General features: G+C 46.9%; 1 protein-coding gene across 1 annotated transcript in view; it reads left to right on the plus strand.

The window, feature by feature from the left end:
* The first annotated feature begins 231 nt into the window (after positions 1-231).
* The window catches only part of RETREG1 (reticulophagy regulator 1), a 156,916-nt gene continuing 131,676 nt past the window's right edge, over positions 232-25,471 (plus strand). Inside the window, exon 1 of the mRNA XM_069556125.1 lies at positions 232-686. Within this exon, the coding sequence (XP_069412226.1) occupies positions 379-686 (308 nt within the window). The 5' untranslated portion in view covers positions 232-378. The remainder of the gene's footprint in view (positions 687-25,471) is intronic.

Genomic DNA, 25,471 nt, shown 5'->3' on the forward strand with positions numbered 1-25,471 from the left:
GGCTGCAGGATGGGCGATCGGAGGCCCCGGCCGGAGAAAGTGAGGACGGCCAACTGCTTCCGCCGGTGGCCCGGAGACTCCCTTTTAGATAAGCGGGCGGACGGAGGCTGGGAAGGGAAACGGGGATCACGTTCCGGCGGCCCCGCTTGAGCGCCCCCGCTCCCCCGGGGACGCCGCCCGGCCCCGCCCAGCCCCGCGCCAACCCGGCCGCGCCCACTTCCCCCGGGAGGCGCCCCGCCGCGGCCGACGCTGACGTCACAAGGCACCCAGCCGCCGGCGCCCCGCGGTGCGCGCCCCGCGCGGGGACCCGCCGCCCTCTCCGCGCGACACCGAGGCGCGCGCGCGCGCCCGAGCCCGTCCCCGCCCGCGCCGCCGAAGATGGCGAGCCCGGCGCCCCCGGAGCCCGCCGAGCAGGGAGCCCCGGCTCCCGCCGCCGCCCCGCAGGCGCCGCAGCCGCCGCCCCGGGCTCCCCCCGAGGAGCCGGAGGGGGCCGCGCCCCCGGAGGAAGGGGCGGCGGCGGGCGCGGGCCGGCAGGTGGAGGAGGCCGCGGGCGGGGTGGCCGCCGTGGTGACCTGGCTGCTGGGGGAGCCGGCGCTGTGGCTGGGCAGCCGCGCCGACGAGCTCCTGAGCTGGAAGAGGCCGCTGCACAGCCTGCTCGCCTTCGTCGGGGCCAACCTGGTGTTCTGGTGAGAGCTCGGGATGGGTGGGGCGGGGGGCCAGGGGCAGGGGGTGCGGGCAGGTGACCTTGGGGCGCCCGGGAGCGGACGGACGGCGCGCCCGGGGGCTCGATATGGGGGGGTGGGGGGCGGTGCACGGCGGACCCTGCGGAGGAAGGTGTCCGCCCTGGCCCACTCCCAACTTTCCTCCAGATGCACCTCCCTCTGTAAGCAGCTGGCATCCTCCGTGGGGGTAGCCCAGCCTCGCGAGCGAGACGATGGGCTGACCCCGCACGCACCTGGCCCGGCAGGTGTGCCCCCGAGCGCACTGGACCTTTGGCTTTCTGAAACTCGCAGGCCGTGACCTGCTCGCCCAAAGCCCGCCGGACCACACGCACTTGAACCTGTGTCCGTTCTTGTCCCCAGAGAGGGCATATCTGGACCAGCTTGGGCACACGCTCAAGACTGAGCCATCGCCGTCAGCCAGCTGAGACGGGCACCGAGTGATTTGTTTTTCTATCCCACCCGGAGGCTTGGGTGTACTGTCTCTACTCCCCGAGAAGAAAACAGGAGGCAGACAGGTGGATTATGGACATCACCCCGCCCCCCAGGTGTGCATAGTGTAGAAAACAGTCTTATTTTTAGCTGAAGAATAAAGAGACTACCCAAGAATGTTCTCTGAAAAGCCCCTGATCAACAGGTTTGTCTCTTACAAAAGCGCCCTTCGCCCTAAAGACGGGGAAACGTCTGGCTCCTTCACTGAAGCCCCTGCCTGGTCATCTATTACCAGTCTAAGGAGGTGGAGAAAAAGCTTCTTTGTTTGCACCTGTGTTCTCATAACAAGCATGACCGACACTGTGCAGAATAAGCAGAGCTTCAGTGACCCATACCTTGCCACAGGACATTGAATTCTTAACCTTAATAAAGTTAGGAAATAAATAAACGAACAAAACATACACAACCTGCCACTTCCTCAGTCAGCTCGTTTAACCATAATGTTTTTCTGCAGATCTGTGCCAGACTGATCTTGTCTTGAAACAAACTGTTTCTTCATAGAGCCCCTGAGTGTGAATTAACCTTACTTTGGGTCTCTTAGCTATCATTGTTTCTAGAGCTTATTTTGTATTTCTCTAACCTGTTATGAAGTTATAGTGAACACTCAAAATCAGGGAGATATATGTATGATGCTAAATTGGGCAACAATAGTCATAGGGCTGTATCTCTCTCATTTTACCAATGAGGAACATGTTTTTAAAATTAATTTTAAACTTTATTTATTAAAAAAAAATAGCTAATAGCCTCAGAGTTCACAAGTTTAAGGTACAAAAAGTTAAACAGTCTGTAAATGTCTTTCCCATGCCTCTCTCTGGCTACCCACTTTCTTACCAGAAGCAACCAATGTTACCAGTTTCCTGTGTATCTTTCCAGATAGTGCATATTTCAACAAATACAAAATATTCTCTGCAAATTGTGGACTACTATCTGGGCTATATTTCTTCTTAGCGCACTTTGGCGATCACTTTCTTGTGATCAGCTGAATCCCACTGTATGGATGTCACAGATTAACCTGTCTCCTACTGACAGAATAAGATTCTTTCCAAACTTTTGCTATGACAGCATTATAGTTAAGGGTCTGAACATGCATTATTTTGCATGTAAGCAAGTATTGCCGTAGGAGGAAGTCCCAGAAGTGAAATTGTTGGGTCAGAGGGGGTTCGTCCTTGTAGTTTTGATGGCTGTCATTGTATTATTATACTTCCTTGGAGTGTTACCAATTTATGCTGCTGGCAACAATGCATGTGACTGCCTATTTCTTTTTATACCCTTGCCAACAGCATTTTATCAAACATTTTGATTGGTAAATCTGATAGGTAAAAAAGGCTATCCAGTATGGTTTTATGGTTTTGCATTTCTCTGAGCTTGAGCATCGAGAAGGCAATGGCACCCCACTCTAGCACTCTTGCCTGGAATCCCATGGGCGGAGGAGCCTGGTAAGCTGCAGTCCATGGGATCACGAAGAGTCAGACACAACTGAGCGACTTCACTTTCACTTTTCACTTTCATGCATTGGAGAAGGAAATGGCAACCCACTCCAATGTTCTTGCCTGGAGAATCCCAGGGACGGGGGAGCCTGGTGGGCTGCTGTCTATGGGGTCACACAAAGTCGGACACAATTGAAGTGACTTAGCAGCAGAGCTTGAGTATTTTTTATTATGTTCAGGAACCATTATAATTATCTTTTCTATGCATTATCTGTTTACAGAAAACTTTTATCCATATTTTTAATTGAGTCATTAGGCTTTTCCTAATGAGTTGTTAGAACTCTCTTTATATTAATAACTTTAGCCTAATTTCTGTAACATGAGTTGCAAACATTTTTTCCTGTGATATATTTTTAATGTCTATTGAAAATAATGATTTTTGCATTAAATAATTGAAAGGCATATTTAATTTTATTTGGAAATGATGTCTTCCATCCATATATTTTTTAATAAGTATGATAGCAAGGCAAACAATGGCCATAGGTTTTCTGTTTATCTGTTTTATTTCTCCTTTTTGGAGAATTTACAATCCTATATGTATATTTTCATGGACAGAAAAATGACTGTCCTGCTTTTTAAATTTGAAGCACTTGTTAATTGGAATTTCTGACCCATTTATTAATTTCATTAAAATGCTGTAATTTTCCCCATTGTTGCTCCTAGGTTGAAATATTCTTTCAAGGACTTTGTCTTCTCTAGATAATGTACCTCTTATCAAGCTATCTTAAATTATGTGGCACTGACATTCTGTGTCCCAAGAACTCTAAAACTCTGTATTTTTATGCTCACTAATGTTTTATTTATAAAAGTGAAAATCAAATAAAACTTAGATGACAAAACATAAGAGTGGTTTCATAAACTGAAGTACTATGTCTAAAGAGTAGATCATGTAGTTGGCAAAGTATAATTAAGTATATGGCATAACATAAAGCTCTTTTTTTTTTAATAAAAAATCAGTGTTAGAAGCATGAAGAACCCAAATTTGTATGAAGCAATCATGATGATTTCACTTTCACTGATGTTATTTTTGTGAAAATTAACTTTTTAAATACATATTTTTGACTGTTTAGTATCTGGTACCCAGAGAAGGCAATGGCATCCCACTCCAGTGCTCTTGCCTGGAAAATCCCATGGATGGAGGAGCCTGGTGGGCTGCAGTCCATGGGGTCCCTAAGAGTCAGACACGACTGAGCGACTTCTCTTTCACTTTTCACTTTCATGCATTGGAGAAGGAAATGGCAACCCATTCCAGTGTTCTTGCCTGGAGAATCCCAGGGACGGGGGAGCCTGGTGGGCTGCCGTCTATGGGGTCGCACAGAGTCGGACACGACTGAAGCGACTTAGCAGCAGTACCTGGTACCAGCAGTAGCTCTCAGGATTTTGAGTTTGAGTTCAAAAGCTCTAACATTTATTATCTGCCCATTTTTTCAAGATTTTAGTGCTGTGTCTTGGAAGGACAAAGCTGAGACGGGCATGACGGTGTGGGTATTACTCAAGGCTGAATGGCATGAGTGTGGTGAAGGGTCAAAGAAGGAATCATTCATTTTAATACAGCTTTTTGTTGGGCAGGTGGCATCCTGGATAAATGAGACTGTGGGGTCTTCTTAAGGAGACCCCATGCTTGAATCAGATTTTGACGGAGAGGAATGATTTGGGTAGATCCAGTGCATGGTGGACAACCCTCCAGGCCTAAGGAATCGTACTTAATGTTTCCACCAATATATTCAACTGGTGCAGTGCCACATGAGGTAGTGGAGAAAAGTAGGGGAGATGAGACTGGCTAGGTGTTTTGGAGACCCACCTGGGGGCAGTGGTTGCCTCGAGGATCTGTTTTTTCTATAGGCAATGGAGACCCCAAGATGCCTTGTGTAAGTGCTCAGGAATATTTTAGTGGGCAGGTAAATTGTGATTTATTCATTTATTCTTACCATAAAATTCTTTCCATAGAGCAATAAACTAGAGCTATAGGCAACAATGTAGATAAATTTTACAAATGCAATTTGGGGAAGAAAAGCGCCTTTAATAACATGTACAGAATGATTCAGTTTTTTGAAAGTTTTAAGATGTCCAAACCTGAACAGTATTGATTAGGGATATATAGGTAAAAGACGTTCTTATCTGTAAAATCAAGAGTAGAGGGAGAAGGTTTAATCACAGAAGGCACATGAAAGGTTCTGGAGTGTAGGCAGTGTTCTGTTTTTTGACCTCGGTGGTGGTAGTTACCTGATGTTCAAGTTATAATTATTTTAAAACTGTGGTTGTGTGTGCACATTCTTATCTTTGATGTATTTTTGACAAATACTAAACTCCTAAATAATGCTTTAAACAATTGTTATTTACTCAGAGCTCAGAGGAGTTTAGTACAATGCAGACCATATAGTTCCTGTCTCAAGAAGCAGGGTTTCCACAACCTGAAATAGACTGGGCAACAGTCCAGTAGTCATAGGGCTGGGTCTCTCTCACTTTACCAATGAGGGACATGTTTATAAATTCTTTTTCTTATCTTAAATTTTATGGATTTAAAAATGGCTAATACTGCCTCATAGTTCAGAAGTTTAAAAGTATGAAATTAGCTGTCTTTCCCACGCCTGTCCTTGACTGCCTGTTTCTTCCCAGAGGCAACCAGTGACACCAGTTTTAAGTACACCATCAAACAGAATGAACCCAGTGAAACAGAAAATGCCCCATTTGCTTTTGTTTTTAAATAACTTCTTGCAGTATACTGTCAATAAAAACACACACATTCTGAGGGAACAGCCAAGTGTAAACACCTGTGGAATGAAAATGGCAATCAAGATCTAGAACATTTCATCTCTCTTAAAGGTTACTTTGAGTTCCTTTCCCATCCACACCCATCCCAGGGACTGATCTGGTTTCTCTCACTGTAGATTAGATTTGTCTTCCCTAAAGTTTCTCGTAAATGATACCTTATAATATGATGTCTTTTGCGCCTGGCTTTGCTTACCCAGCATAAAACTTTGAGATTCATCCCTATTGTGTTTATCAGTGGCTTGTTTCTCATTTTTGCTGACTAGTCTGCCTCTTCGGAGAAGGCAATGGCACCCCACTCCAGTACTCTTGCCTGGAAAATCCCATGGATGGAGGAGCCTGGTAGGCTGCAGTCCATGGGGTCGCTAAGAGTCGGATACGACTGAGCGACTTCACTGTTACTTTTCACTTTCATGCATCAGAGAAGGAAGTGGCAACCCACTCCAGTGTTCTTGCCTTGAGAATCCCAGGGATAGCGGAGCCTGGTGGGCTGCCATCTATGGGGTCTCACAGAGTCGGACACGACTGAAGCGACTTAGCAGCAGCAGCAGCAGCAGTCTGCCTCTTCCGGGACTTTCTGGAGGGCTCAGTGGTAAAGAATCCACCTGCTAATGTAGGAGACACAGAAGTCTTGGGTTTGATCTCTGGGTTGGAAAGAGCCCCTGGAGGAGGAAAGGGCAGCCCATTACAGTATTCCTGCCTGAAAAATCCCATGGACAGAGGAGCCTGGCAGGCTCCAGTCCAGGGGATCGCACAGAGTCGGACAGCACTGGATGAGCGTAGCGCAGCACTGCTGCTTCGGGGATATACCCGAATTTGTTTATCCATTTGCCAGCTGATGTTCTTTTGGGTTATTGTCACGGTTGGCTGTTATGAGTGGAGCTACTGAAAATATTCAGGCACAAATCTTTGCATGAAATGTCTGGTTTTGGTGAAAGGAGTGATAAGCTCTCACTGTGCTTTGTATGGCCACATGGTGATTGCCTTGGTTAGCAAGGGCTGGAGGAGAAGTCCCTCTTGTGCTCCATGATGCTCATGATACTGAAATTGAGTCCTTCCCGATGCCACCTAGAAAGCTGCTCTGATGTGATTTAGTCTTGAACCCGCAGTTGGAGACCATGCATGCAGAGAAGTCTATGCTGGGCCTTTTTCCTCAGAGCATCTTTCACGCTCACATGATAACAATACCCTCCACTTATGCAGTTAGTTCAACTGCAAGAAAGTGATTAGCCTGAGGTGATGGTGCAAGAGTGTGCCTGGCAGGAGACCTTGAGTCCTCTGACTTTTGCCATTTCTCAGACTGGGCACCTGTGCAGTCTGGAATGCCCAGAACCCACTGGGAGTCCTTGGAGGCCCGTCCTCTAGAGTTGATTTGGAAGGTTGCAGAATCCAACTCTCACTTGATGTCAAGAGCCCCCTGTATGCCATCACTGATGGGTTGGGCCAGCTGATGTCAGAGTAGTGCCCCTCAAAGAGCCAGTAGCCACCAGCATCATCTTGGCCGTCTCCAGGATGCTTGTAGAGATGCAGATCGTGGGCTCCACCCCATTCCTTGAACCAGAATCCCTGGAGGTGGGGCCAGAACATCTGAGTTTTCTCCAGCTCCCCAGGTGACTCAAGTTTAAGAATCACTGCATTTGAGCGCACTCTGGGATCATGAACTCTTCTCCATAAGGCAGCACTTCCACTGTCGGACAACTCTTGACCAGCAACTATTTTTCTAATACTGAGTTAAATTCACCTCTTTGTTACCTCTCCAGCAGCCCAAGATCCAGGCTCCCTCCCCACGACAGTCCTTTATCTGCTTCAAGATTTGTTCTGTTCTCCATTTCCACTGAGTCTCTTTTCCCCAGGTGAGAAATCCTGGGCTCCTTTGACTCACCAGGCTCTTTTGAACATGCTTCAGTTTATCCACATTCCTCCTCAAATGCAGCATTCTGAGATGATCTGAACAGTGTGGATTTTCCTCCATCCTCCTGGACTGCATCCTTCTGTTCACATGGCCTGAAATATAAATTCTTTGTTCTACTTGATAGTAACTTCTTTGACAGCCGCTACTATAAATGATTGCGGCTCTCCTCAAACCATGCCTATATATATAACCGTAGAAGCAGGTAGAGTTTGTCAAACTACAAATATTAAAATGATTAAAGACGCTCACAGTTAGCACCTCATTAAGTCTTACAACAACCTGGGAAGCAGATATTGTTCCCTTTTTACACAAGAGGAAACAGACCCGTAGAAGTTAATTGAATTATTAAAGATGACTTTGTACTGTTCCATAGAAAATTTGCAGTGATGGAAACAGTCTACATTTGTTCTGTCTTGTAGGGTAGCAAATAGCCTGCTGTGGTTATTGAATTTATAGTGTGTGACTAGTATGACTCAGGAACTGTATTTTAAATTTTCTTGAATTTAAACTTCAATTTAAATAGCCACATGTAGTTAGTGGCTACCATAGTCAATAACACAATCCTAACCTGGCTCATTCTATCACTCTAAAAAATAATAGAAGACAGATATGGGAACAAACTGGAGGAGGCATGGCAACCCGCTCCAGTATTCTTATCTGGAGAATCCTCATGGACAGAGAAGCCTGGAGGGCTAGAGTCCAGGGGGTCACAAAGAGCTGGACAGAACTGAGTGACTAAGCACAGCACAGCATACATAGGAGCCAAAAATTAGGGCTTACATTTTACAAATATTACAGAATTTCACTTAATGGTTTCAGCATAGGTGAAGATAATTTTACTGGGAGAGGATTGTTTCTACATTGAGAGGCATCTTTTCAAGCCTATTAGCAAGTCTGGTTCACATCCCCCACCTTATCTTAGCTCTATCTGGACATGAGGAGCCATGGAAGAGTGTCTGCTTCAGGCCTACATGGTGCTTGGCCCAGAGGATATACCAGAAGTCCCCGGTCTGCACTCAGCTCTGAGAGCTTGCTCTCTGCTTTTAGAGAGAGATATAGCTGGTTCAGTGAATTGGTTGAAACAATGTATCACACTTCTAAATTGCATGCCACAGGCTCTCTGGGGCTTTACAGTTTAGGAATAGTGAATATCAGAAAGGTTTGGCATCGTTGATAAAAGCTTTGTATGACTTACTGTATGTATGGCCTAGCTTCCCTGGTGGCTTATACGTTAAAATCCTCCTGCCAATGCAGGAGACATGGTTTCAAACCCCGAGTTGGGAAGATCCCCTGGAGAAGGAAATGGCAACCCATTAAAGTATTCTTGCCTGGGAAATCCTGTGGACAGAGGAGCCAGGCGGAGTATAGTCCATGGAGTTGCCAAAGATTCAGACAAGACTTGGTGACTAAACAACTGCAACAAAAGAGGCCTAGAAGAGAAGATGTAACTGTAAGAGTAAGGTTAACAGTGTGGGTTTTCTGTGTGGGACAGACCCAGGAATAAATGGGGGACAAACACTGGGTGTTGTCAGTCTAGGGAGACTCACCTGCCTCAGGCTGAGGGTATATATCTGAGAAATTCTTATTCTCAGATACCTGAAACCATCGTGGGATCTGAAATGCTATAGATATACTCACAAAGGTTTAGTGAACTGGGGTGGACTAGAGGATATTTTAGAGAAGGAAATGGCAACCCGCTCCAGTGTTCTTGCCTGGAGAATCCCAGGGATGGGGTAGCCTGGTGGGCTGCCGTCTATGGGGTCACACACAGTCGGACACAATTGAAGTGACTTAGCAGCAGCAGCAGCAGCAGAGGATATTCCCCTATACCATGCTTGTATATGTGTAACTATATAGGCAGGTATAGTCTGTCAAACTACAACTATTAAAATGGTTAAAGATGCTCATGGTTAGCCTGGATAGGGAGAGGATGGTTTAAGGAAGGTCTTGCAAAATAGAGAATCTTCAGGTCATGGAAAATAGTGGACAATTTTTATTTTCAGCAAACATTTCTTGAGTGGTGGCCACATGTGCTTATTATTAGATCCGGAGTACCTTTCACGAGTTTCTCTGTAAGGCTGTTCCCTGATCTTGGTCTTTGAAGACCAAGAGCTGCTGGTGGGAGGTCCTAAGAAAGAGGGCTGTTTTTAACCAGATTAATGTTTATTCCAGAAACCCATCAGGTTTTCTTCTCTAGTGTAATAACCACAAAGCTCATCTTGAGTGATTTCTCACAGTTTTATGGTTTTGCTTATTTGGGTAATAACTTTGTCTCAGCAGCTTCTTGCTACTCTTTCTCTTCTTGTCCTGCTGTGCATGAATGTTTTTAAGCTGCCTGATTGATCCAAATGAGTACAGATAAATGTGTTGTATCATTATCCCTAGCTGCTGGGAATATAGTGATGACTAAGACACATTCTGAACCCTGGTGAGACATGCAGATTAGTAAGCAAGTAATTCTAAGGTTATGCTGTGAACACTAAATTATCAGACATGGGCCAAGAGGAGCCAATAGGATTTCCTTAGGCAGCAAATGAGGGTATGGAGACTGGGGAGAAGACAGGATGATCAGTATATAAAAGTGGAAGAGAACTAATATGTACTGAGTAGTTATTATATGCTGGGTGCTCAGTTAATTCAGGGACACTTGAACAATGTCTACACACTGCTTATAAATGCTTATATTCATTTATACATACTGTGCTCAGTTGCTCAGTCGTGTCCAACTCTTTGTGACCCCATGGACTGTGGCCCACCAGGCTCATCTGTCCATGGGGATTCTCCAGGTGAGGATACTGTGGGTTGCCATGCCCTCCTCCAGGGGATCTTCCCAACCCAGGGATTGAACCCAGGTCTCCCACATTGCTGGCGGATTCTTTACCATCTGAGCTACAATGGAAGTCCAATAGGAAAAGCCGGATGTTGGGAGCTGGGCAAAAATTAAAGCACAGACAAGGGACAGGTAGGGACAAGGAGATGTTACCTTCCTGGAGGATGGTCAATGCTGGCCTCTCAGAGGAGCGACCATGAGCTGATGTCCAAAGAGCAAATTAGGGAAGGATCCAAGCAGCTGCCTCTGATGGAATGCTCCTGACACAAGGAACGGGATGTGCAAAGGCCCTGGGGTGAGTGAGCTTGGGGTGTTTGCAGAACAGCATGGAGTCCAGTGTGACTGGGGTTGGGTGAGCAAGGGAGGGACACGGTTAGTTCTAGCTCAGAGCTTCATGCAGCGAGTGGACCAGATTCTGCTTGCAGGCTTTCCGTCACCCCTCCTTGGATGAATTAGGAGAGGGAAAACCCAGAGCCAGAGGTGGGTCAGGACCCCTTTGGAGGAGCATGTGGTAGTGAGGAGAGGCAGGTAGTGAGGGGGAGACTCTGGAGGTAACATCGAGGGGCTGAGTGATTTCTTAGGTGGGAGGAGGAAGGGGGAGTGACTCAGCCTCTCAGGTTAAATGAGGAGTAGCTGGTATTAACTGTTCTGAGGGTCTCTGGGGTTCAGCAGTTTGGGGTCATGGGGGAGGAGGGTGTTTTCCTGATTGGGTGGGGGGGGGAGTGCTGTGCCCATGGGCCATCCACTGAAGCTATCCAAGTCAGTCCCCACGAGGTTGATATATGGGTGATGCCTAGGGACAGGTTGGATTGAAGGACAGATTTGGGTGTGTTGGGATGCAGGTTTGGGGTGGTGACGTTTCCCAGGACCACCTTCTGGGTCAAACGAGAAGAGAGCCCAGGAGGGTGGAGAAAACCGACTGCAGGAAGGTGGTTTCGAAGGAGCATCTTTGGCAAGGGGGCGTCAAAGCATGGTGTCCCTGAGGGGCCAGGTCAGCTCACAGCCAGGTCTGCTAGGATTCCAACCAGCAAGTGCCCTTCCCTGGCCAGCATGAGAGCCTGGCTTTCCTCGTCACCCCAGACAGGGGGACCCTCCCTTCCTCCCAGCGCCTCCCTGCCTCCTCCGGCCCCAGGATCACGACCCAGTCTCTGTGGAGATTCCCTGCCCCGGTCCGCCTGGTCCCCTCTTTGTCTAGGTCCTCCGACCAGCTCCAGCTTTGGCCAGCATTGAGTCCAGGCAGCACAGGAAATCCATTCTCTTCCCGGCGCCTGCCCTTCAGGCCCATCAAGATCTCTGATTTTGAATGTCAGCGACAGGGTTTTAGCTGTTTCCATGTTCACTCCTTCCTTCCGCAGAGTTCTCACTGCCTCCCCATGCCATTCTCCACCCCCGGCTGCTCCCCAGATGCTCGGTGGGTCCTGTGAAGGGCGTGGGCCCTTGCGAGGTTGGAGGAAGGGAGAAAGAAGGGTGGAGATCAGGGGGACAGGGACAGCAGGGGCTCTGGGGGAGCCCACGGGGGCCGGACTTAAAGGACACCTCCTCCTCTGACTCCTGAGGACCAGGGGGAAAGCTGGGCGCACCTGGCGGGCAGGTGACTGGGGTCCCCTGCCAATGGTGGCTAATTTCTCTTTGAAGGAAGAGGATGAGCTCCTGAGGTTGAGGAGGCTTAGGAGGGAGGAGACAGACTGTTGATTTCATGGGGAAGGATAACAGGAAACCAGAAACTATTGGGTGCGGTGTTGGGGGGAAGCTCGGTTACATTTTCTTGGCTTTATGTGTGTTTGTTGGGCTGTTTCTTCAGTGAATGCATTTTTATCAGGGTCATGTATTTTCATCTTTGTCCTCATAGACCAATGATTTTTCAAGGTACAGGTTTCAGAGAACAGCACCAAATTTAGTGTTGTGGTCACCTCTGTGCTCTATGAGTTTAACAGGAAATATTTTAGGGGAAGTTTCCCATTTGCTGAAGAAGCGAGATCGCCTGTGTCTGGGGTTTGCACGTTACTACACACATGCTGTCAGAAGTGTACAATGCAGGTATTTTCAAAGATTCTTTGTTCTCTGCTGATTTCAGTTCATCGTTCTCTGCCGATTTCAGTTCACTGGGGCAGTAAGTGTTTCTGTCTCGGGCATGAAGGCAGCACTCCCGAAAGGGAAACAGGTGGAGCGAGGTGTGACTGCCTCTCACTCCAGGTGGCATCTTCTTCTTCTTGTTTAGTTGCTAAGTCATGTCCAACTCTTTGCGACGCAGTGGACTGTAGCCCGCCAGGCTCCTCTGTCCATGGGGATTCTCCAGGCGAGAATACTGGAGAGGGTTGCCATGCCCTCCTCCAGGGGATCTTCCTGACCTGGGGCTCAAACCCCCTTTCTTGTGTCTCCTGCATCGGCAGGCGTATTCTTTACCACTAACACCATCTGGGAAGCCTGAAGAAGGCTATACAGGAGAATAAAGTACTCTTTTTCGTCTCCTCTCTCTCTTAGTTAGATCAATGAATTCCACCAGATTTTTAATAAAATTAGAGCAGTGTCTTGCTCACCTCTTCCCACTCCACGTCCTGTTTCTCAGGGAAACTATTGTTAATTTTCTGCTTTTAGCTCTGTTAGGCTTTTCTAGATAATGTGCTTAAAATGCCATTTCTTTCTCCTCCCCCCTGCATTTATTTTACATTTACATGAGTAAAATTTGAGGGGTATAATTGAGCTTAGTCGCTCAGTCGTGTCCAACTCTTTGCGACCCAGTGGACTGTAGCCCACCAGGCTCCTCTATCCATGGGATTTCCCAGGCAAGAATACTGGAGTGGGTTTCCAGTTCCTTCTCCAGGGGATCTTCCCCACCCAGTGATCGAACCCGTGTCTCTGGCACCTCCCGCACTGGCAGTGGTAAAGGATTCTTTACCACTGTGCCTCCAAGGAAGCCCCATCACCACGCACAGTTACAGAAGTTTTTACAATGCCGTTTCTGGATGTAGCAATCCGTTGACCTCCTCCCTCTACTAAAACGAGGTCACTGTTTCGGGTTCTGTCTCAACGTCAGTGTGGTTTGTACGCGAGCTGGAGGAGGATACCATGTTGATGGTCCCTTTCTGGTACAACTATTTTGCCCTTTTTTTTTTTCTGTTAGGTCTTTGTAACTCTCCAGCATTTCTAGAAAACTCCTTCTGATAAAGGTTAAGCCTATCAGGCCCACACTTTAGTTTCTCTGTCTCTTTCCCAGGGAGCCCCCTCTCTTGGAGTCCTCACCCCCCACATTGTCCCCTGGGCCTCCTCTCCCCCAGGATATCTGTATCATCACTCCACCCTCACCTCCAGGGTGAGAGCCTCTGCTACTGGCCCACTGCTGAGAGCAGGGTCGGGACAGTCAGCTGAAATGGGGGAGCCTCCGTTTCTTCTCCTTGAGGTTATTCCTGATGGTTTAAGGTTTCCTTGTGTTCGTGCTTTGCCTCTGTCTGTTTTCTCTGTTGCTGTGCTCTTTCTTGATGGGCTCTTCGTCCTGAGAAAGCACACCCTCTACCCTGGAGAGAGGACAGAGGAAACAGCACATTTTAAGAACTTGTGTGCAGAAACTTCTGTATCTCACCCATCCAGCAGGCTGCTGGTTTGGCTTGGCATGGAATTCGGAGCTTGGAGTCATCTTCTTTTAGAATTTTGAAGTACCACCCTCTCTCACTCGCATCCAGTGTTGCTTTTCACAGATGGATACCTTTCCAGTGCCCCATCTTGGTGGATCATCTGTAATTGGTCCACCCAGTGGTTTATCATTTCTGGTATTGAGGTAAGGAGTCGGCCTGAGTGCTGTTACTATAGCTCATGCTTTAGATCTTTGGGGCAAGCTCATTCCTCTTTGCCTGACTTACTTCTGGGACCTAAAGTCCTCTTGTCTTATGAAGGCTGCATCTGACTTCCGTGGTCCATTCTCGAGGTGGATAGAGTTGAACACCGGCTTCTGTGTACCTGCCAGGGTTGTTCACACAGAAATGAGCCTGAGTAACACCTGTTGCCCCACACCATGCCCACCCTGCTGGTCCCACAAGCTTGGCTGAGTCATGCTCCCGGGGTGTCAGGCCTGGTACCTGACCTGCCTTTGTGGAAACTTACCATCCTAGGATAGGCTGGGCCTAACTGAACTAATATGCAGAGTACATCATGAGAAACGCTGGACTGGAAGAAACACAAGCTGGAAGCAAGATTGCCGGGAGAAATATCAATAACCTCAGATATGCAGATGACACCACCCTTACGGCAGAAAATGAAGAGAAACTAAAAAGCCTCTTGATGAAAATGAAAGAGGAGAGTGAAAAAGTTGGATGAGTGAAAAAGCTCAACATTCAGAAAACGAAGATCATGGCATCTTGTCCCATCACTTCATGGGAAATAAATGGGGAAACAGTGTAAACAGTGTCAGACTCAATTTTTGGGGGCTCCAGAATCACTGCAGATGGTGATTGCAGCCATGAAATTAAAGGACGCTTACTCCTTGGAAGAAAAGTTATGACCAACCTAGATAGCATATTCAAAAGCAGAGACATTACTTTGCCAACTAAGGTCCGTCTAGTCAAGGCTATGGTTTTTCCTGTGGTCATGTATGGATATGAGAGTTGGACTGTGAAGAAAGCTGAGCGCTGAAGAATTGATGCTTTTGAACTGTGGTGTTGGAGAAGACTCTTGAGAGTCCCTTGGCCTGAAAGGAGATCCAACCAGTCCATTCTGAAGGAGATCAGCCCAGGGATTTCTTTGGAAGGAATGATGCTAAAGCTGAAACTCCACTACTTTGGCCACCTCATGCGAAGAGTTGACTCATTGGAAAAGACCCTGATGCTGGGAGGGATTGGGGGCAGGAGGAGAAGGGGACGACAGAGGATGAGATGGTTGGATGGCATCACTGACTCTATGGATGCGAGTCTGAGTGAACTCTGGGAGCTGGTGATGGACAGGGAGGCCTGGCGTGCTGCGGTTCATGGGGTTGCAAAGAGTCAGACACGGCTGAGCGACTGAACTGAACTGAACGGAACTAAAAGGCCAGGAGAATTCATACCTTGACCTTGTTAGCCCAGCGCTCAAAACAGCTGGTTCGATAGCATGACAACTCAATGGACATGAGTCTGAGCAAATTCTGGGAAATGGTGAAGGACAGGGGAACCTGGTGTGCTGCAGTCCATTGGATCACAAGGAATCAGACACAACTTAGTGACTGAACGATGAAAACCACAGAACAAATAGTTTCCTTACTTGTCACAGACCAGGACGCTTGAGTCCAGAGTCACTGCTCCCTTTCTGGGTCTGGCGTGGAGCCGAATGCTACGTAGGTGCCCACTTCTGCTTTGTCTGCTTCCGTAAAGCCTCACGGGTGCTTCCATGGGTGTGCTTTGCTGGCCTGAGTAGCGCTGGATGAAATGGACATCAGGACTTGCAGGTTGCAGCCCAAGAGTCATCAAGTAAATGTATTAAAATCAGGTAAGACCCTGAGCGCCCCAGTTCTCTGGCGGTACGGACCTGCTTTCGGTATTTCAAACAACTGGGGAAGAGGCTTACTTCAACAGTCAAGTTGCAGTTGCTCTGACCTAGTAAACTGTATTATTTATTTCATTAGTAACTAAAACCTTTCAAAGGCAGGCACCTGTGTGATGAAATAAAAGGTAGGCGATCTTTGCTTCAGTTTAATCACCTCATTTTATAGATGAAGAAACTGAGGCCTGAGGCCTCACAGATAGCTGGTGACAATGCAAACCCTCCTCCAGTTTTAAAAAATATTTTTTAAAGTTGATATGTTGTATTTTCGGTTTTATTCAGTTCAATACATTTTTCTTTTTCTTCTCCCCACCCCCCCCTTTTTTTTTTTTGGCTTCATGGCATGTGGGATCAGACCCGCGCCCCCTTCAGTGGAAGCGTGGAGGCTTCACCACTGGATGGCCAGGGGGGGAGTCCAACCCAACCCCTTTTGATAACTGCACACTGCCAAGGGTGGAAGCAGTGAGCAAGGAAACTTAGGAAGGTGGAATCCTAAGGTTCCCAGGGCAGAATCGCCCTTCAGATTTTGCAGGCGAGTTGATCCAACCATGTCTTTGGGGGGTCTTAAGCGTCTGCAGTAGGTATATTGACCAGTCTCCCCAAGACTTGCCAGGCCCCTCCAGAGCTCCTTGCTGTGAACCTCAGGCATTCCCTCCAGATTTCACCCTCACTTCTTACCTACTGTCTCAGGAGCCAGTTCGTAAAAGTCACTTTTGACAAAAGGGGCTTTCTCCTCTCTCGGTAGTCAAGGCCTGCGTTTGACTGCATCTACTGGAAACAAAAAGTCTACCGTCCAGGTGATGGAGATCCGCCTTCTTTCAAGTGATGAAGTAACTCCATCCTGGGAGACCTTTCTGAGGGAGAATTCGTGTCACTTGAATATGCCTTTATTATTCAAAGGAAATATTTTTATATGTTCTTGAACTACAAATGGATAACATTTGCTCAAATATCATTGAGACCTGTTAAAATTGACAACGTACTTGGTAACTTTGTTTCCAAACCCAGCTGAAGGACTTTTTTGTTGGTAATAAAGTCTCTTGAAAAGAGCTCTTTACTTCTTCCCCTCCAGCTCTCCTGTAGCTGCTACACATAATAAAAAAGAAAAAAATTATGCGCACACTCAATATTTTTAAAAAGTTGAAAATTTCAGGGGAAATAACAGCCAAATAAAAAAAATGAGGATTAAAGCTATTCATTCGAGCAGTGAGGTTTAGGGACTGTGGTACACAAGATGGCAACTGCTACTGATTTGCCCAACCTTGGTCTCCCCAGGGGAATTTCACGGGTAGTCCGGAGGTGGCCTTGTGCTGTCTTGCCTGGGGCTCTGTTGCTCATGAGTTACATAAAATCCAAATCCATCTTGGTCAATGGAGGGAATGGCTCATAAACTGGAGGAAGGAATGGTGATGAAATTCCTTCTGCAGCTGAGTTCCTGTCGTTGAATGGATATGTTTTGGACTATTGACTGTAGCTTGGAAACCTTACTTCATCTAAGTCATCTTTTTAGAATGAATATATATTTTCTTGTCATACCTGATGGATTTAACTTCCAAATACCTTTGGGATAAGTTCAAAACAATAGCTTGCATTGTTACATTGTGTAGGATATCTGAGAGTTATAGTGAGGCACTTTAACCGGTTTATTTTTATAACTTATGAAAAATATGGTACGTATGTGAAACTTCAAACCTTTTTCTTATAAATAACATCCAAATATTTAAAGGTATTTAACAATGATGTTTCCCTTTTTGCTCAAGTTCTAAGTTTCTTAGATTTTAAACTGTAATCTAGTGGAAATGGAAAATATGATCTTAGGTTGATTTTTTAATTCACTAGTAGGAGCAGACTCAAGTTTTCATTTATCAAAGTAGAAATTGATCATTTCCATTAAAATTTTCAGTTTTAGTAACATCCTGAGTATTTTAGCTCTGATGTTGTCCATGGAATCTCTGCTGTGTGTGGATTTGCCTGGTGCAGAACATGGATGTCTTAAGCCTTAACAGCCCCTGATTCATGCCACGCTTGCCGCGTGCCTCTGGCATCCAAAAGCGAGGCTGTGAAGAGAACACCCATTGTTGGGTGTTGTCTTCAGAGTGTCAAAGACGATCTTTGGCTTCCAGTTAGAGCTCCTGGATGTGTGGAGAGAAGCCCTGGCTCACACTGCTTTCACGTAAGCCTGGCTGCTTAGACAGTGTGCCATCATCAGCCAGGGCACCGTCCTCGGGGACCTGACCAATCACATCATTGCAGCAGGGCTTTATTCAGCACCGTGGCAAGTTCAGAGGGCCAGACTGACTTCCCATTAGAGAGAGACATATTCACCTAGGCCAGAGTCCCAGGGCCATCATCTTATCAGTTGCTTTTCAAAACGTCTTCCAAAACTCTGCAGAAATATTTATCCTCCATAGGCAATTACTGTCCCTTCCCACTACCCCCTCCATTTTGGCAAGCTGTTACTGTTGTGATAGTATGATGGTGTGCTTTAGGGAGTTCATGATTCTCGATAACGTTAATTACATGCATAATTATTTAATTATGTTAATTGACCCATCCATTCAGTAAACACTGAATGAGCCACAATGCCAAGAGGCATTCTTGAGCACCCGCGACCAGCCAGGTGGTGGCCTCGTCACGGGGTGACATTGGTGAACAGGACAGAGGGGACCCTTCCCTCCTGGAGCTAATGGTTTGGTGTCAGCAAGTGATACACAAGCAAATGACTGTACAGGTAGGACTCAGGATGAGTCATGAAAGGAATAAACGTTTTTCTGGGAAAGCAGAAGGGTGACGAACATGATCACAGTCAGCCAAGGAGACTAGTTCTCTGGGCTCTGTTGCTACTGCGCGTGCCCACGGGGCAGTGTTTTGACCGGGTGCCTTTACCAAGCTTTTGAAAATGCCTTTCGCCAGATAACTCCTATCATCCTTGAGCAAAATAGCCAGTCTGTTCTGAGAAAGCAGTTTTGCTCTTCTGATGTAGCTGACTGCGTGGTGGGGGTCATTTTTAAAAGATGTGTTGGGAGGGACTGGTACCTGTACCTGGTTTCTGGAGGGTGGAGAGAGCTACAGTGTGATCCAGAAATCTCACTCCTGGGCATGTATCTGGAGAAAAAATACTTCGAGAAGATAGATGTGCCCCAGTGTTCACTGCAGCTCTGTACACAGTAGCCAGGACATGGATGCCACCTAAAAGCCCATCAACAGAAGAATGGATAAAGCAGATGTGGTACGTATATACAATAGAACATTGCTCAGATGGAAAAAAAGTAAAACCATGCCATTTGCAACAACATGGATGGACCTAGAGATTCTTATACTGGATGAAATAAGTCAGACAGATGATATTATGTGATATGCTTACATGTGGAATATAAAAAAAGGCTACAGATTAAACCATCCCTGGGTTGGGAAGATCCCCTGTAGGAGGGCATGGCAACCCACTCCAGTATTCTTGCCTGGAGAATCCCATGGACAGAGGAGTCTGGTGGGCTACAGTCCATAGTATTGCGAAGAATCAAACAGACTGAAGCGACTTAGCACTCAAGCACGAGCTTATCTATAAAACCAAAACAGAGTTACAGCTTTAGAAAATAAACTTAGGGTGACCGGGGGTTAAGGAGGAGAGGGATAAACTGGAAGACTGGGATTGGCACCTGTGCACTACTGTATATAAAATCGATAACTACTGTGGACCTACTGGGGACCTGCCGCCTAGCACGGGGAGCTCAGTTCTCTGTGACGGCCTGTATGGGAGAAGAATCTAAAAAACGGAGGATGTGGGCATGTGTATAGTGGATTCACTTTGCTCTGCACCCGAAACTTGCACAACGTTGTAAATTAATTATTCCCCAATAAAATTAAAAAAAAAATAAAAGACATGTTAACAACTGGCCAAAGGCATCTTCCTGCCATTTGTGTGTGTGTGTGTGTGTGTGCGTGCACATGTGTGCTAAGACCGGCTGACTCTCTGCAGCCCCATGTAGACCACCATGGCTCCTCTGTCCATGGGATTTTCCAGGCAAGGATACTGGAGTGGGTTGCCATTTCCTCCTCCAGGGGCTCTTCCCAACCTGGGAATCAAACCTGCATCTCTTGCGTTGGGAGGGGGGTTCTTTACCCCTGTGCCACCTGGGAGGCAATTTTACCTCACATTCACTTCTCATCTGATTGAAATGCCTGCTTATGACTGAAATGTGGATCCTGCCCGGTGTCAGGCTCCTCGTGTCTGCTGTTTGCCGTTGCACTGAGGCGTTCTCCCTTATCGTCATGTTTAACGTCAGGTGTTATAAACACAGGCAGAGTCGCTCATTTGGAGACCTTAGTGGGAAACTGCTGTCTTTGCTCATTATGTTTGCTTTTAGTCTGCTTCCAGGCATTGTTTTTCACGGGCGTTGTCTGTATGTTTAGAGAGTTAATTTGGCGCTGGGAATCTCAGGTGGCATTCTCAGGAGGACATGTATTTTCCGTTGGAGGTTGGTGAGAGCTGTGCTAGGGGACGGCTTTGTCGCCCTTGTTTAATTATAGAGAGTTGCACCACCAATGTGCAGGTGTGCACAAGAGGGCAGGCCTGTTGGGTGATGCTCACACCTCCTAGCACACCCACGGGAGTTTTGAAACTACGTGTGTTAGAGCAGGTGGCTTAGTTTCCTCCTATAACACTTCCAACCACCATTGATCTTGTCTTTCTTTTATTGCTCCTTTTGGACAGTCAAAAGCATTAAACCCCAGCACCTCCAGAGACTCCCGTTCTTTTGTAACCATTTTAAAAATTGAAGGATAGTTAATTTATCATGTTGTGTTAGTTCCTCGTGTACAGGAAAGTGATTCAGTTACACACACACACACACACACACACACACACAATCTCTCTTCTTTTCAGGTTCTTTTCCTCTATGAAGGCGGAAATGTGACAGTGTTAGTTGCTCAGTCGTGTTGAATCCTTTGTGACCCCATGGACTGTAGCCCTCCAGGCTCCTCTGTCCGTGGGATTCTCCAGGCAAGAATACTGGAGTGGGTAGCCATTCCTTTGTCCAGGGGATCTTCCTGACCCAGGGGTTGAACCTGGGTCTCCCACATTGCAGGGGGATCCTCTACAGTCCGAGCCAGCAGAAGGACCCTTTGTAGGTTGTTGTAAGACACTGAGTATAGTTGCCCGTGCTGTATGTTAGGTCCTTGTTGTTTATTTCATACGCAGTAGTGTCTATATTTAGTCGCAAACCCTGTCTCCCTCCCATCTCTTTTGTAACCATAAGTTTGTCTTCTATGTCTGTGAATCTATTTTGTTTTGTAACTGTGACCTTTTATATCATTTTTTAAGATTCCACATACAAGGGATAGCGTATGATGTTTGTCTTTCTCTGTCTGACTTCACTTTTAACAAGTCAGGGATGCATTGTCATTCAGGTCGTTATTGCATCTCCCAGGCTTTCAAAGTGAGCTTGATGTGGTTGTCTACGATTTCACTACTTCACTTACCCACTAGCTATATTTTAGTTATTTATTTATTTTTTTTACTTTACAATACTGTATTGGTTTTGCCATACATTAACATGAATCCACCACAGGTGTGCATGAGTTCCCAACCCTGAACCCCACTCTCACCACCCTCCCCATATCATCTCTCTGGGTCATCCCAGTGTACCAGCCCCAAGCATCCTGTATCCTGTATTGAACCTAGACTAGCGATTCGTTTCTTACATGATCGTATACATGTTTCAATGCCTTTCTCCCAAATCATCCCACCTTCTCCCTCTCCCAGAGAGTCCAAAAGTCTGTTCTTTACATCTGTGTCTCTTTTGCTGCCTCACATACAGGGTTATCATTACCATCTTTCTAAATTCCATATATATGTGTTAGTATACTGTATTGGTGTTTTTCTAGCTATATTTTAATTGATCAATTCTTTTCCTATTAAGAAGATGAGGAAATGTTCACTGTTTTAGTTTGCCTTCTACTATTGGGGGTGAGAAAGGATTTTTCTAGTGATGAAATATCAAGTTCTTACTCCAGGGAGGTCATCTCAGAACCAGATTTGTGGCTGTCATTTTGCATCCCAACTCTTGGTTTGATTTCTCGTGGGCTAAACTTAACCTGAGTGATCGTCTTTTCTTCATTTTCCCTCTCTCAGTTGCTTTTTGGATTGAGATAGAGTAGAAATAAATGCTCATGGAGGCAGACAAGTGTATGCGTGTGTGTCTGCCTCTCTCGCTGTCTGTGTGTGTTTGTGTGTGTGCTTGTGTGAGGCTAAGGAGGAGGGGTGAACTGGAGGTGAACTAGCTTCTAGCAAGATGAGCTCGGTTAAAGGACTTAATCTCTCTGAGCTTCGGTTTGCTCGTATGTCAAAAGCTGTAAGGATTGCAGAGCCAGATGCCTCACGTTCTCAGCACCCCGGCCGTGAACTCATTCAGGCTCCATGCCCTGGCCTCGTGGCTTATTTTCAGAATCACAGTTTCCCACTTAAAAATGCTCCATTAAATTGCATGTTACCACTTGTTTGTGCTATATATCAAAAGTGATTCTTTGTTTCATCATAAGATGTGAAAGAAGACATTAAAATAGTCTTTTAAATGAAAATAACTTCTTAGGGGCTGGAGGCCTGATTTATAGGTTGCCCTGCACTTCCAGGAGCAGGCTCCACCAATCCAGGGCAGAATAATTTTGTGACAGTAGCGCTGCCTCCCACCGGCAAGTTCCCACGTGTTCTCCATCTGGGAGGGTGGGAGAGGCCTGCTCAGGGGTCCTGTAGGTCCCAGGACCAGGGGCTGGAGTTGGGGACCCTGAAGAATTGACATCCATCAAAAAAGATTCGTTCCTGGGGCTTCCTTGGCAGGTCAGTGGTGAGGACTCTGTGCTTCCAATGCAGGGGATGTGGGTTCGATCTGCGATCAGACAATTAAGCTCCCACATGCCTCGAGGCATGGCCAAAAAAGTAAAAATTTAAAAATTCATTCATATCCGAAATTTACTCTTGGTTTGGAACACTCCAGAAACACATTTGAGGCCAGGGGTCCTTGAGGCAGCTGCTGGTCCTCTTGCATGCCTTGTGTACTGATGAATAGCATAACCCCTCTTCCCGGCCCCGTATATCTGCCTCTGTCTCTCTTTTCTCTTTAGATTGGACCCGTAGGAAAGAACCAGAAAGGGTTTTCCTACCTGGATGACAGAGCACAGGCTTGGGCCTGGAGGCAGCCCTGTCAATCAGAATCCAGAGTGGGCCTTTCTGGTGGCCTGGGTTCTCCCCTCCTGTGCCAGCAACTGGAAGGATGTCCACTGGACCTGCACACATGCTTTTGGTTTCTACTCAAGTTTGGAAAACATCTCCCACCCTGTGTTGGTCAGGCAGTCACCCAAGTAGGATTATTGTCTTTAGCTTTGACTGGCCTGGACTTCCCTTGTGGCACAAACGGTAAAGAATCTGCCTGCAATGCCGGAGACCTGGGTTCAGTTCCTGGGTCAGGAAGATCCCTTGGAGGAGGGCATGGCAACCCAATCCAGTATCCTTGCCTGGAGAAGAGGGCATGGCAACCCAGTCCAGTATTCTTGCCTGGAGAATCCCCATGGACACAGGAGCGTGGCAGGGGTCGCAAAGAGTCAGTCATGACTAAGCAAGTAACACTTTCACTTTGACCGGCCTGTCCCCATGTTGCCTTCTGTGGGGACAGACGCCCACCTGTGTCATCACTGTTGTGTCCCCTGAAAGTACCTGTGGAAACTGTGATGACACGATTCTGGGTTGATGTGACGACAAGATGACTGTTTCTGGGTAGCTGTAGTTTTTTGAATGTTTTTGCATCAGATGAAGGTGGGTGATTTTTTTCCTGGCATAGCTCCTGAATATGGTGTTCCTGATATTAAGGGAGTGTTTGTGTGGGGAAGCTGCTTACTCGTATTCTTAGGGGAGCATGTTGGTAAATGGGGTGATCCATGAAGCTTCAGTTCAGTTCAGTTCAGTCACTTAGTTGTGTTTCACTCTTTGCAACTCTATGGACTGCAGCATGCCAGGCTTGCCTGTCCATCACCAACTCCTGGAGCTTACTCAAACTCATGGCCATTGAATCAGTGATGCCATCCAACCATCTCATCCTCTGTTGCCCCCTTCTCTTCCTGCCTTTGATCTTTCCCAGAATCAGGCTCTTTTCAAATGAGTCAGCTCTTCCCATCAGGTGGCCAAAGTACTGGACCTTCAGCTTCAGCATCAGTCCTTCCAGTGAACACCCAGGACTGATTTCCTTTAGAATGGACTGGTTGGGTCTCCTTGCAGTCCAAGGGACTCTCAAGAGTCTTCTCCAACACCACAGTTCAAAAGCATCGATTCTTCAGCACTCAGCTTTCTTTATGGTCCAACTCTCACATCCATACATGACTACTGGAAAAACCATAGCTTTAACTAGACAGACCTTTGTTGGCAAAGTACTGTCTCTGCTTTTTAATATGCTGTCTAGGTTGGTCATAACTTTTCTTCCATGAGGCTTCAGTATACTGATAAAGGACACTTGATCTTGGCCTTCCGATAGATGGCCCTTCCAGGATGGCAGAGTTATTAACTCAGTGCTCAGTCTGTTTGATGTTTTTGATATTTGAAACAAATTAAACTGGTGCTTCTCTGTGTTGTATATTTGGCTCTTTAGTGGGTGAGTGTGTGATCTTCTGCCCAACCCTAAGAACGCCAAACAAAGTGTCAGGTGGGATACTATGGTTTCTCTAGTCTTAAGTCACCTGTCTCTTCTAATTTGCAGTTTCTTGTAGTTTGTTCAGCTCTTTCAGCCTTGGCGTCTTTGTTAACTGAGTGTAGCAGCCTGAGAGACTGTCTTCTTCCCTAGCCGGGAGGGAAGAGACAGCATGGTCCTCAGCTCTGCAGGGTGGCCCTGGGGCAACTTTAGGCTCATTCACCTTGACACAGAAGTAGACCTTGCCATGAGCAGTTCAGTCCAGACATTTGGCCCAAGGGCTGTAAAAGCCTCAGTCCTAGTTCTGGAACATTATGGGCTCAGACTGACGAGGTGAGAGTCTGGGCTATGTGAATCTTGTTGCTGAGCCTAGGAGCTTGACTCAGGGAGCGGTCATTCCAGGAGGCCCATTGAGGTGAGACTGTGATCCTGTGTACAGTGTACAAGGATATATGTACAGTGTATTATTATAATACACTAATAATAATACACCCTAATAATACAGTGTGTTATTAGGGTGTGATCAAGATTTGATCACCTGGAGAGGGGTTGGCTGGAACTGGGGAGGCAGAGTCCTGGCCAGGCTTCTTATGAGGAACAAGAGAAGGGCCAGGGTAGGGATGGGCTGGAGAACCAGGCTGACCACCAGGGCAAGACCAAGTGGGGCGGGAGCCACATGGAAGCACCAGGACTAGGGTGTCCAGTTCCGTCCATCCTTGGGTTTTCCGAGTGAAGAAGCTGGAGGCGTAAGGTCATCGACAGCTGGGGCAGTGCTGTCGGAACTGCAGAGTGTCTGACTCTTGTGGAGCCCTGGACAGGGTGCATTGGAACGGGGTCTGGGGAGGAATGAGAATGAGAGGAGCTCGTATGGCAGCTGCTCTTTCAACCCTGCTCTCTAGGGACTTCACTGGCGGCCCAGTGGTTAAGATTCCTCACTTCCGCCACAGGAGGTGTGGGTTCGATCCCTGGTTGGGGAATGAGGACCCCTGCATGCCTCACCAGGGCCCCCAATTTTTTAAAATAATCCAAGCAAAACAACCACTCCCCTGCTATCTAGAACATTCCGGTGCTTTAGACTGGTTGGTTAA

Source organism: Ovis canadensis, chromosome 16 (assembly GCF_042477335.2).
Source record: "Ovis canadensis isolate MfBH-ARS-UI-01 breed Bighorn chromosome 16, ARS-UI_OviCan_v2, whole genome shotgun sequence".
Lineage (NCBI taxonomy): Eukaryota > Metazoa > Chordata > Mammalia > Artiodactyla > Bovidae > Ovis > Ovis canadensis.